Source organism: Callospermophilus lateralis, chromosome 4 (assembly GCF_048772815.1).
Source record: "Callospermophilus lateralis isolate mCalLat2 chromosome 4, mCalLat2.hap1, whole genome shotgun sequence".
NCBI classification, from domain to species: domain Eukaryota; kingdom Metazoa; phylum Chordata; class Mammalia; order Rodentia; family Sciuridae; genus Callospermophilus; species Callospermophilus lateralis.
In genome coordinates, this window is record NC_135308.1 from 156,600,568 (window position 1) to 156,612,026 (window position 11,459).

At 53.8% G+C, this 11,459-nt stretch overlaps 1 protein-coding gene across 3 annotated transcripts; it reads right to left on the reverse strand.

Moving 5' to 3' along the window:
- Positions 1-468: 468 nt before the first annotated feature.
- On the reverse strand, positions 469-10,575 carry Txn2 (thioredoxin 2). Of its 3 annotated transcripts, none has more exons than XM_076853272.2 (4): positions 10,487-10,575; positions 9,420-9,682; positions 7,473-7,596; positions 469-1,342 (listed from the first exon to the last, which is right to left on the reverse strand). In XM_076853272.2, the coding sequence occupies exons 2-4, from the start codon at positions 9,680-9,682 to the stop codon at positions 1,229-1,231; spliced, it is 501 nt and encodes a 166-aa protein (XP_076709387.1). In that variant the 5' UTR covers positions 10,487-10,575; the 3' UTR covers positions 469-1,228. The 3 variants fall into 3 exon arrangements, with proteins under 3 accessions (XP_076709387.1, XP_076709389.1, XP_076709388.1); XM_076853274.2 differs by having other exon boundaries at positions 10,436-10,490; XM_076853273.2 differs by lacking the exon at positions 10,487-10,575 and adding an exon at positions 9,967-10,276.
- Between the last annotated feature and the right edge of the window lie 884 nt (positions 10,576-11,459).

Consider the following 11,459-nt stretch of genomic DNA (forward strand, 5'->3'; position numbering starts at 1 on the left):
GCAATGGGACCAGGTGGAGGCTGGCTCTAGTAGGGAGGCAGAGCCCAGGTAGCTGCTATGGCCAGGGGGAGCCGGACCGGGAGTGAAGTCTGGTCCAGGGGTTGATTTCCTGTGAGAACACACGGGAGGGAGGCTGAGCCTCTCAAGGTTGAGCATCTGTATGAGCAGCCAGGAGCTAGCAGGTGTGGGAGGTCTCGCTGAGTTCCCAGAGTTCACGTTTCAGAGGCATCTATGTCTGGATGGAAATCCTGGTCTGCAGCCCATGAACCCAGTCCTAGTCTGGGTCACAGAGGCAACACCTTGGGCCTTTGGAAAGGCAGGAGTGTAAAGATGTCTCCAGGACAGAGAGTACCAGTATTTGGAGGGACTGGTCAGAGCACAGGGTAGTGGAGAGTCAGAGGAGCAAACAGGGACAGAGGTTGAGACTGGATCCCAAGTGCTCACAGCCCAGACAGAACGGAAGCTGCCTTCGGTGCAAACCCTGGTTTTATTGGTCTGATTTGTTCACAGTGAAGCCTTCTGCTGAGAGCCAGGGGCTGTGGACAGTGAGGGCGGGTGCACCCGGAGCCTTCTGGTCAAGGACCTCCAGGGCTCCTGCAGCCAGTGCCCTGGTGCCTGGGAGGGAAGGATGGGAGAAGGGCGGCTCTCTGGGAGGCAGGGACAGGGTGGTTGCAGGGTTCAGTGTGGGGCCCAGGGTCTGTTCTTCCCAGCAGGAGGTAGAAGGGACCACATAAAGTTCTTTATTACAGACCTACAAGAAATGAGAGAATCATCTATCACTCCCACTGCTCGGCTCCTTGTTTTCTCCTTTTTCTTTTACAAAACAGCGGCAGGAAAGAAAAATGCAGGAGGCAGATGAGATGGGGGAGTGCAGATCAGAGGGACCAAGGCGATGGGGACCAGCTGCCACCTGGACAGTCCTCTGCAGGCTGGCCCCGGGCGTTCTCTAGCATCTCGGGAGAACAGCAACTGGCCCTAGAAGGAGCAGAGAGAAGGAGTGGATGGGAACACGATGTCCCCTCCCCTGACGGTCACCACTCCTCTGACGGTCACCCTGGCAGTGGGCAGGTGGGCAGCATTGGTGACTCCGTGTCTGGAGGCTGGTTTCCAAAGCAGGGGCCCACGGGGTGGACACAGGGGGGCGGGGAGGGGAGGGCTGTGCTCTCCTGGGCTCCCCCCAGGTCGGGCGTCCAGGCGGGCAAGGGTGCTCAGGACGCTTCCCTGCTCGTCAGCCGATCAGCTTCTTGAGGAAGGCCTCCAGCTGGTCCTCATCTTTGATGCCTACAAACTTGTCCACCACATCCCCATTCTTGATGGCCAGCACAGTAGGCACAGCTGACACCTGGATGGAGGTGACAAGGGAATCCAAGTCACTTGGAGGTGAACACCTCTCAGCAGACATTCCCAAGCCTTTGGTGGCGGGGGGCTGGGGGCTTAATGGGGCAGTATCTGTCCAAAGGACAGTGGCCTTCCCTGGTACAGGAGGCTGCAGGGCTGGAGGCCCGCCACTGGAGCAGCTGCTTCCATTGCAGCCTCCGGGCAGTTCCATTCCTCCCCGGCCGCGCCACTGACTCCCTGGCCCAGTGGCTTGGCTGGAATGGCAGGAGATGAAAATAGCCCGTGCAGCTGCAGGCCGGGCTGGGCCGGGCTGGGGAGGAGCTGGGGCTTCTAGCTAGGCCATGTGCCTGTCTGGGCCTCTCAGTCCTCCTCCGTCTCCCGGGGATGACAGAGCCCACCTTGAGGGTTTGGGAAAGGGCTGGGATTCACATAGAAAACTAGTGGTTGGGGTCCTGGCTCTGGGCTGACTGGCTCAGTTCCCCTGACCCCAGTGGAAGACCCTGGCTGTCCCCTGATTACCCCAAGGCTAAGGGCTTTCTGGAGCAAGGGGACACTGCCACACCTCCTGCAGAGCACAGGAAGGCTGCATGAAATGCTGCCAGTCAAGCCTCAGTGCTAACCTGGTGATGGGTGGGCACTGGTACGGCACCTGGCACAGTGGGCACTCAACCAGCGGCTACAGAAGGCGTGTCAGAGGAGCCCTGCTCAGGGCCCCACGAGAGCTACCACAGTCCGCTGCTGAGAAGAGTAACAGGGTTTGGAAACCCACAGCTCCGACTGGACGGCATGGGTGGTGGCGGGGGGACACCCATGTCCGACCTGACACCTCTTCACTGGGAAGGGAGGGGAGCACTAGCTGTGGCTCCCTCGGGGTGGAGTAGGGTACAGGACTGCAGTGAAGCCAACCCGCACTGGCACCCTCGCCCTGCTGCCTGGGCGCCCTGCCTGGCACTCACAGGCATTTGAGAAAACTATAAACAGAACAAGACAAATACAGACTTCCCTTACACACCAGTAGCTGCAGAGTAACAGGAGCTATCCACACAAACCTACCAGGTGTCCCCATGGCCTGAGCGCTGCCCTGGCCCAAGTCATTCGGGAGGTCAGACCCAGGATTCAGTGTGCAAAACCCGTGCCCCGTGGGCTGCGGATATGCAGGCCAGACCTGCCCATCCTCAGCCCCCCATCCTCACCTCACATGCCTACAAAAAGGCCCCCACATTCACTCCAAAGAGCACTTTGGGGACAAACAGCAGGTAAGATGACACTGTCCCTGTGACTGAGGTGGGTGGCAGCCGACACTTCTCAAAGAGCATGTGCCACCACAGGCACTGAGCTGACGTGAGTGTACCTGTTCTCGGCTCCCCGCTGCCTCTGTCTGTGCATATTCTGGCACGGGTGACAGCATTAAGGGCAGAAAACTGAGCGCATGGCTCACCCTCGCCAGGTCCAGGTCAGCACACTCCAGACATACCACAGGCGCTATGCGCCCCCTGGTGGCCAGCAGAGGACCTGGGGTGCCTCAGGCAGGCAGCCAACTGTGGCACAGGGCTCCAACAAGGCTTTCATCTTCACACTTGGTGGACACCATCCTGTGCCATCTCTTTAAGGAAAATACATCCTTTATGCCACTGTTTAAGATACGGCCTTTGGCTGGGGATGTGCTCAGTGGCAGAGCACCTGCCTTGCACATGTAGGCCCTGGGTTCTAGGGTTCCACCCACAGGACTGAAAAAACAAAACAAAACAAAAAGGGTAGAACTTAAGCCCACAGAGGTGGCTGGAGAGTGCACCCGGCTGTCCTGGAAAGGTCCCTTCATGGCCTTGCAGGTGTGTGCCTTCAGGTGTGCAAGACCCACACTGGCACTGGGTGTGCACTTTCATATCACCTAAGGTCTAGTCCCTGTTGACCAAGGGGAGGCTCTGAAGTTGGAGCTTAAACATTCACACACACTGGGGCTCACAGGAAGCTGGCTTCCAGGACACCACGGGGTCCCTGGGCTGTCACAGGAGGTCACAGCTTTGCTGCTCCCAGGGAACATGCCAGCAGTGGATGGGGACGGGCTTGTTGCTCCCTCTGGAATACTGACAGGAACGGGAGGGATGGAGCCAGGACCCAACCTGCTTCTCTACTGTGGCAGGGCCAAGGGGGCTGGAGAGAGATGAGCCCGGCTGAGCTGTGGTCCTCGGGCTGTGAAGCTACCTGGAGCCTCCTCTCTTTGAAGAACTCAGAGTGGGAAGGTGCATGTGTGTGGTCCCTCTCCACAGATCCCTGGCCCACCCGCAAGGCCACTGGGGCTCAAAGTCCCCCAGATCTTCCCCCAATTCACCCACCTCATCCATTTGGTGACCAACTTCACTAAGGGTATACCAAAGGACTGGCATAGTGCTAGGTGTCCTTGGATGCTGGTGGCCTCCTCCTCCGCTAACAGCAGAACTAACACAAAAGAAAATCTCACTGTCATATGCAGGGATGCTGGGCACGTACATGGCTGCTTTATAAATTACTGCCTCTAGGTAGGGTCATTATTTATATATATACAGATGTGTATGTGTATGTTTTGTTTTGTTCTGTAGTGCTGAGGACTGAACCCACGGCCCCATACACACAGGCAAGTATCTTACGGCTGAGCTACACCCTCAGCCCTAGTAGGGTCATTCAGGGACGAGAAGACTGAGGCTGGAAGGCAGAGTGACTGCTCTGAGATGACACAGCAAGTGAAGGGAAAGAGCTGGCATTTGAAACGGGCTCTGCTTGACTCTGCTGTCCATAACATCAAATCTGCTCTACTGCCACCAAACAGCAAAGAACCAGGACAAATACTGCGTCCCTGCAGGATGAAGACCACAGGAAGAAGCGTTCACAGATTTCATGCTTCAAATAAGAAATGCCAATGGGCTGGGTGGTGGCTCAGCGGTAGCGTGCCCGCCTAGCATGTGCGGGGCCCTGGGTTCGATCCTCAGCACCACATATGAATAGATACGATAAAGGCATTGTGTCTGACTACAACTAAAAAATAAATACATATTGAAACAAAAAGAAAAGAAATGCCAAATGTTTTATAAAAGCTTTTTGAGATAAGAGACGCTTTTTCTTAGAAAAAAGTGTTGTTGAAAAGGCAAATCCAACTATATTACATCCTAGAAAAGGCAACACCGCGGAGACGGTAAGATCCATGGCAGCCAGTGTGTGGGGGGGGCGGGGGCACGAGGGACGAACAAGTGCAGCAGATTTTTGAAAATGATCTGTGCTGATATGGGGTTGTGGCTCAGTGGTAAAATGCGCTCGCCTAGAATGTGCTAGGCCCTGGATTTGATCCTCAGCACCACATAAAAATAAATAAATAAAATAGTGTGTCCAAATACAGCTAAAAAATAAATATTTAAAAAAAAAAGAAAGAAAATGATCTGTGTGATACCATGAAGTGGGTACACATTATCAGACATCTGTCCAAATTTACAGAATGACCACACCAAGAGTAAGCCCTACTGAGCACCCTGGACTTGGGGTGTGAGGGCAGGTCCAGCACTCTGGTGGGGGACGCCGAAAGTGGAGAAGGCTGGCAGGGGCAGGGAAATCTGTCACTCTTGCTGTGAACCTACAACTGTCCTAAGAAAACCACCCACCCCCACAGGCACACGCATGATCACACACGTATGATCACACAGATCTATTCCCCCCTGAACCAGGGCTTGAAGCCAGGGCCTCGCGCACTCTGGGCAGTGCTCTTCACAGAGCCACACTCCCAGCGCCCAGTGTCCCTTACAGCAGTCTTCCTAACAAACTCATCCAACATTTGGAAAAGGGCTTGAGGCCCTGGAGGAAGCTGTGCCAGGAGTACTGCGGAGCTCTTAGCAGGAACCTGTTCCCTGTGTGCTCCTAGAACAGGTGTGAGGGAAGGAAGGGTGGGAGGGGTAGGGGAATTCTGCTGGCGTTTCCTAAGCCTTATGCAAGTCCAGGGCTTGGCAGAACAGCGGGTGACGTGGGCCCGGCTGCCCTGAGGTCTTTCTGTGTTTCCAACCCAGCACTTGGACAGCAGGCAGAGGAAAAGGGAGACCTGGCCCCACCAGAGGAACCTCTCATCTTCCAGGTTTGACCTGGTTTGTCCTGGCCATTCTCACCACCTGGGGGCCCACTGCTGGCAGAAGGGGGCTCTCCCTCGCCTAGGTACCAGTTCCCACTGCCCCTGGCACACGGCTGGCCCTCAGGGGTCTACTGAAGAGCCTGCTGAGGCTGGAGCTGTGGTGTCCAGTGCACCAGGAGGAAGCCTGGACGTCTTGGTCCTGCCCACAGCCCTGCAGGAGGCCCCAGGGACAGGGTGGACAAGTAAGGAAAAGCCAGGGTGTTCAAAGGGTCAGACAAAGGTCCCATTTGGTTTAGCAATCAGGGAGAGCCTTTGAAAAAACAGCCTCTCCTCCCTCCCCTAGACCTCGTACGCAGCGCTGTTGCCAGGTCCCAAGGTCAGCCTTGCAAGTAGCCAGCTGTGGCTGCCATGAGGCTTCTGGCAGGGCCAGCCTCAACTCCTTTGGGTGGCTGCCCCTATTCCTGCCCAGCCAGGGACAGTGTCCCGGTTCTCACCCTGCCCCACCCCCACGTGTGTCCTCCCACAGGGCGTGGTGGAGGACGAGCACCTCTGCTTTGGCTGGTCCTATGGGAGCTGAGCCTGGGTTTCTGGACTCTGGGAAGAGGCCCCTCGTCCAGCCACCTGTTCCTCAGAGGAGGGAGGGCGGGGAGGCTCCTTCTGGCCAGATCATGTCTTTCAAGAAAACCAGGAATGGGGATATTCATGTGAACACCTCTGAATTTTAAATATCAGTCACCGGCTTCCTATTTCTTTAGAACACTTTAGGAGCCAGACCAAATGTGTCTGTGAGCCAGAGTTGGCCCTGAGGTTGCCAGGTGCCACCTTGCCTCTGTAACAGGCCATCATCAGCAGGCTGTCCAAAGACCACCCCCTCAATTTGGTTTGTCAATTGCCTGTCCTCCTGCTCCTTGCTTGACCCTTCACCGCGGCCACTCAGCCTCAGAGAACCTCGCCCCTTCTCTAGCCACAGAGGTCTCCAAGGCTCAGAGGATGCCCTACCTCCCTGGGTTCTCCCCGTGGCCTGTGAGCAACTCAGGGCCTTTGTGTTTGATGTCTTCTCCGCCTGGTGGCTCTTTAGAGGCTTTCCCCTTCACTCCTGGGCCCACTGGGTCTCTGCTCAGTCTCGGCTTCCCAGCCAGGCCTTCCCCAGCCTGCCCTTTTAAACAGGAAACCCCCTCTCCCCTTGCTCGGCACTTCCATCCCCTCTTCCTGATTTACTTCTCTCCACAGCCCTCAAAACAGACTGAGTATCCCTTATCCTTAGGAACTGAAATGTTTCAGATTTCAGATTTTTGGGGGGTATTAGAATATTTACACAGACTTTACTGGCTGAGTGCCCCTAATCCAAAAATCCCAGATCTGAAATGCCTCAAAATCAGAAACTTTCTAAGCACTAACATGACACTGCACCTATACCTAGAACAGGCCAGTGAGCTCTGCCCACAGGCCACTGCTGCCTGGCTGTGTAAACAGTCTCTGGGGACGCGGTCACACTCCTTCCCCTGACCACCATGACTACTGACTGTGGCTGCCGTAGAGACCACTGCCCTGCAAAGCCTCAAACGCCTCCCGCTGGTTCTTCAGAGAACGGGTCAAAGACTCCTGATTTAACACGCGGAAGGCAGGAGCCTAAGTGGGCTCACAACCATGTCCACGAGTGGGCTCATGACCACTTCCACGGCACCAAGCAGGGGAGCCCGGTGCCCGAGGCACTCCCCATAAACACTGTGTCAGCGAGCAGCTCCGACTCCGCGTCTTCCTGCTCACTGTTCCCCATGCCCTTCCTTCTCAGCTCAGAGGGTCTGATGTGGAGAGTTCCCTGCCTGCCCTCCCCAGGACAGAGTCCCTCCTCCTCCTCTCGGGCGACACTGGCGTGCTTTATTCAGTCTCTCCCAACAGACCAAGAGCTTCTGGGAACCAGGATCCTCTTATCTGCCAGAATCACCCTGCTCGGCACACAGCAGGGTGCACGAGGACTGTAGCCTGCGAACACGGAAGGACAGATGGATCCCCACACTGGCTGCCCAGTGGCAACCCCACCAACCCCTACCTCATACTCAATGGCGAGGTCCGTGTGGTCATCAATGTCCACCTTGGCCATCACCACCTTCCCGTGCTGCTTGGCCACCATCTTCTCTAACCGTGGCCCTAAGATCTTGCAGGGGCCACACCACCTTGGAAGGCAAGAAAGGAAATTCACAAAGTGGTCCATATTTTAAAAAAGGAAAAAGAAAGGACACACCCTTCAGTCACAAGAATGTTACCACTCCATTCTTGGGCTCCCTAGAACCTCCCCTTGGCCCACCTGGAGCCTACAGGCTTAAAACTAAGGGAAGGAACCAGTAACTGCACGGCTGTGCCAGCACCTTCTCAGCTTAGTCCCTAAGATAAACCAGTGTCCAAAGAAACTGAGGCCCATGACAGTGAAGGCTGTGCAGATGACAGAGCCAGTGAGAAGCACAGCCAGGATTATAACCCGAGGTTGTTTCCAAAGTGTTTCCTTTCATTCCCAAGTGACCTCTGGTCTCTGAGCATCCCCAAGTCAACTGCCATTACTACCCTGATCACAGCGTACAGGTGATCCCCTCTTGGTGGGGGTTAGGAAGGGCGTGAAGAAGCTCTTTCAGGACAAATGCTGTGCTATCATCTCTGTGTACGTGGACCAAGGACAGTGCCTGGCACTGATTACATACATTTGCACCCCTCTTCCTTGTTGAAGAAAAGATTATCATTGATCACTTCAGAAACCCTCTCACTAGACCAGGAGGTAAGAATAACTCCACATGCCCCCACTGACAACAACTAATTTATTCTTAGCCTTTAAAACCCTTCCATTCAGAGATTCTAATCAATGAAGCTGCAACACTGAAAAGACCCAGTCTGCAAGACCTTATCTCCGATTACAAGAAAAGGAGTACAAGGACAGCACGTGGTTGCCCAAGGAGACATGGTGAATCAGAACAAGAACCAGAGAAAACCAGACATGCCCAGAAAAACCTCACATCTTTAATTATTAATTTTTTTTGGTACTGGGGATTGAACTCAGGGGCACTTGACCACTGAGCCACATTCCAGGCCCTATGTTATATTTTATTTAGAGACAGGGTTTCACTGAGTTGCTTAGCGTTGCTCAGGCTTGCTTTGAACTCATGATCCTCCTGCCTCAGTCTCCAAAGCTGCTGGGATTACAGGTGTGTGCCACTGTGCCTGGCCTAAACCTCCCAACTTCTGATTCAGAGAGCATCCGTTCGTCTCAGGATTCATTTTTCTATTTTGATACCAGGGACTGAACCCGGGGCACTATATGACTGAGCCACATCCCCAGCCTTTTTTTTTTAATTTGAGATAGAGTCTTGCTAAGTTGCTTAGGGCCTTGCTAAATTGCTGAGGTTGGCTTTGAATCTGTGAGCCTCCTGCCTCAGTCTCCCAGGATACTGGAATTACATGTGTATACCACTGTGCTGGACCGCCTCCCAGGATTCTGAGAGGTCTAACTTTTTTTTTAAGCTAGGATCTAGCCAGGTCCCAATGATGTGGAAATGAAAGCCAGGCTAAAAATCAGGCCACAGGCATTTATATCTCTCTAAAACACACTCCTCCTACATGCCTGGGCACTGCTATGGTGGCACTGATAACTTTTGTCTGTCCTACCCACAGTTTTAGTGGTGAGATATCAAAGTGAAGTCAACTTATCTGTAGGGCCAAGCACTGGTATACACTGAAAGCCAGGTGATGCTATGTTCATATGTTTTTCTGACTCTGGTCCCAGCTGAAGATGAGCTTTTCAGGCAGTGGATACAGAATTTAAGTCTTTCCCAGCACTGTTTACCACTGTCTCCTACCAGATTGGACGCTCTGTAACAGCAAGGACTGTGTACCAGTATTTACAATGAGTCTAAGTGTAAGAAGCCTTGAACATGGACCTGGGACATAGCAAGCACTCAATAAATACTTGAACGGGTAAGACCCTGGTTGCACTGACCCCCCTTGTACTCACTGTGCATGAAAATCCACAACCACTGGTGTCTCACTGTTAACAACTCGGTCTTGAAAGTCAGGTCCATCCTGGACATTAAAGGTTGTCCAACAGACTCTGGTGGTATATATTGTCCGGGCTGGGCTGGGTGTTACTGTCAGGCCACCAGAACAGCATTTGGGGGTCTGCAAGGCCTTGGAGGTGAGGGGTGCCCACCGACCCTGGGGGAGCTTCCTGGAGATGACAGAGGCCAGGAACCTCCTCAGGAGAAGTCGCTGAGCCATCTGTAAGGGAAAAAGGCAGGATGATCTGGGGGCACACAACAGGAAGTCCACACACTAAGAAGATAAAGGGATCTGGGAATACTCGGGGGTGGGGGGTTAGAAAAATACAGAAGTGGATGCAGAAATGCAAGCAAATATTTAAGATTTCTGGGGTAGAAGTGAGGAATGAAAATCGAAAGATAGAAAGCAAACCAGAACAGGAAAACGAAGTTGACAACCAAAAAGAAATCAAGATTTAGGTGGAATCAGAAGGACGAGAGGGGGGAACTTCATTTGCAGAGCACCTGCTGAGGTCAAGTGCACCACTGGTCCTCCCGGATCAACTCTGAGGCAGCTGCCACTTGGTCCTGCCCGTTTTCCAGATACGGAATCCAACCCGGGTGGGTTACTTGACATACCCCAAACAACTCAACCGTTAAATGACAGTCCACGTCGGAACTCACGCCGACCGTAAAGTTCTTTATCCATTGCTTGCTCTTTTAAAAAAGCATTTGAATGGAAAATTAAGGGAAAAAGGCAAGGTCGAAGGACTGACAAGAAGCCCAACTATCCGGAGGAGGAACTAGGAAACACAGGTGCAGGAGTGCACCGGGAACCAAGACAGAAGGAACGGCGTGGAGGGAACCCGAAAGGAGGGACTGTGTGGAGGAAACTGGGAAAATCGGACGCCGCCAGGGAACTCCCTTTCCGGAGGACCAGGTCTCCCCGTCCGGGACCTCCACCCGCTCTCCACCATCCTGCGCAGGAGCGCACCTGAGGCGGTCTCTGCCGTGACACTACCTCGAGCCACCCCCGGGCACCTACCTCCCGGCAGCGCGAGCGGAGGGATGCACAGCCCTACCCCGCCTGTCAAGGGCACGCCTGTCGTCACTTCCTCAGGGGTGGGCCTTTCTAGCGTCACTTCCGGGAACCGCAACCAGGACGCTGTGTCTCTGCAACTTGAGGGATGGCTCGGATTTTCCGCCAATAGGGATGGCAGAAAAAGGGGCGGAGCCTCAATTAGGAACCGGAAGAGCCCGGCGGACCCGGGTTGGGGACCGGAAAAAGAGGCGGAAGGAGGCGGGGCTAGCGAGGGAGAAAAGGGCGGGAGAAAGGCGTGGTTGTGAAGTTACAAGCTCTTGGTTTCTACTGATTCAGCCGTCTTCCAGAGGCTCCTAGAAGGGCAAAAATATTCGTTTCTCTCCATTTTACAAAAGCCAAGCTTCTCAAAGTGTAGTGTCTTTAAAGAAAATAGACTCCCTACCCGGAGAGGCCACCCTGTGGCCCTCAGGTCATCCACAGCTGTATGACCTCGTGGTTGTGGGCAGGTCACTCTGCCTGTGAGGTTTTCAGTTTCCTGTTATGTGACATGAGGGCCAGGGCTTGACTACTTCCAGGTCCTTAAGCTTGTCTCTTTGGAGCTTTTGGGGGAAACAAGCCCTGGTTGGGCTCCAGGTAAAATACAGTGACCTGTGAATCTGCTTGGGCGAGGGGCCTTCCTTTTACACTCATTGCCACTGTCACTTGCAGTGGATGTCTAGGCACCTGTGTGTCCCAGCTGGTATCGTGGCTACTGCTTGTTTTCTCTGCAGTCTGTACCTTGTATTCCAGTCATTTACCGCCTCTTAAAAGAGTTACGTGAATATATTGATGCCTATTTCCTTTTCCGGTCTTTGCTTAATTTGAAATGCTTTTTTCTCTCTGCATTTAGTAGAACCCCCGCCCTCTTCATCTCTGGACAGCATTGCTTCCTTCTCTCTGCTGCTTTGTTGATAATTCTTTGTAACACATTGCAGCA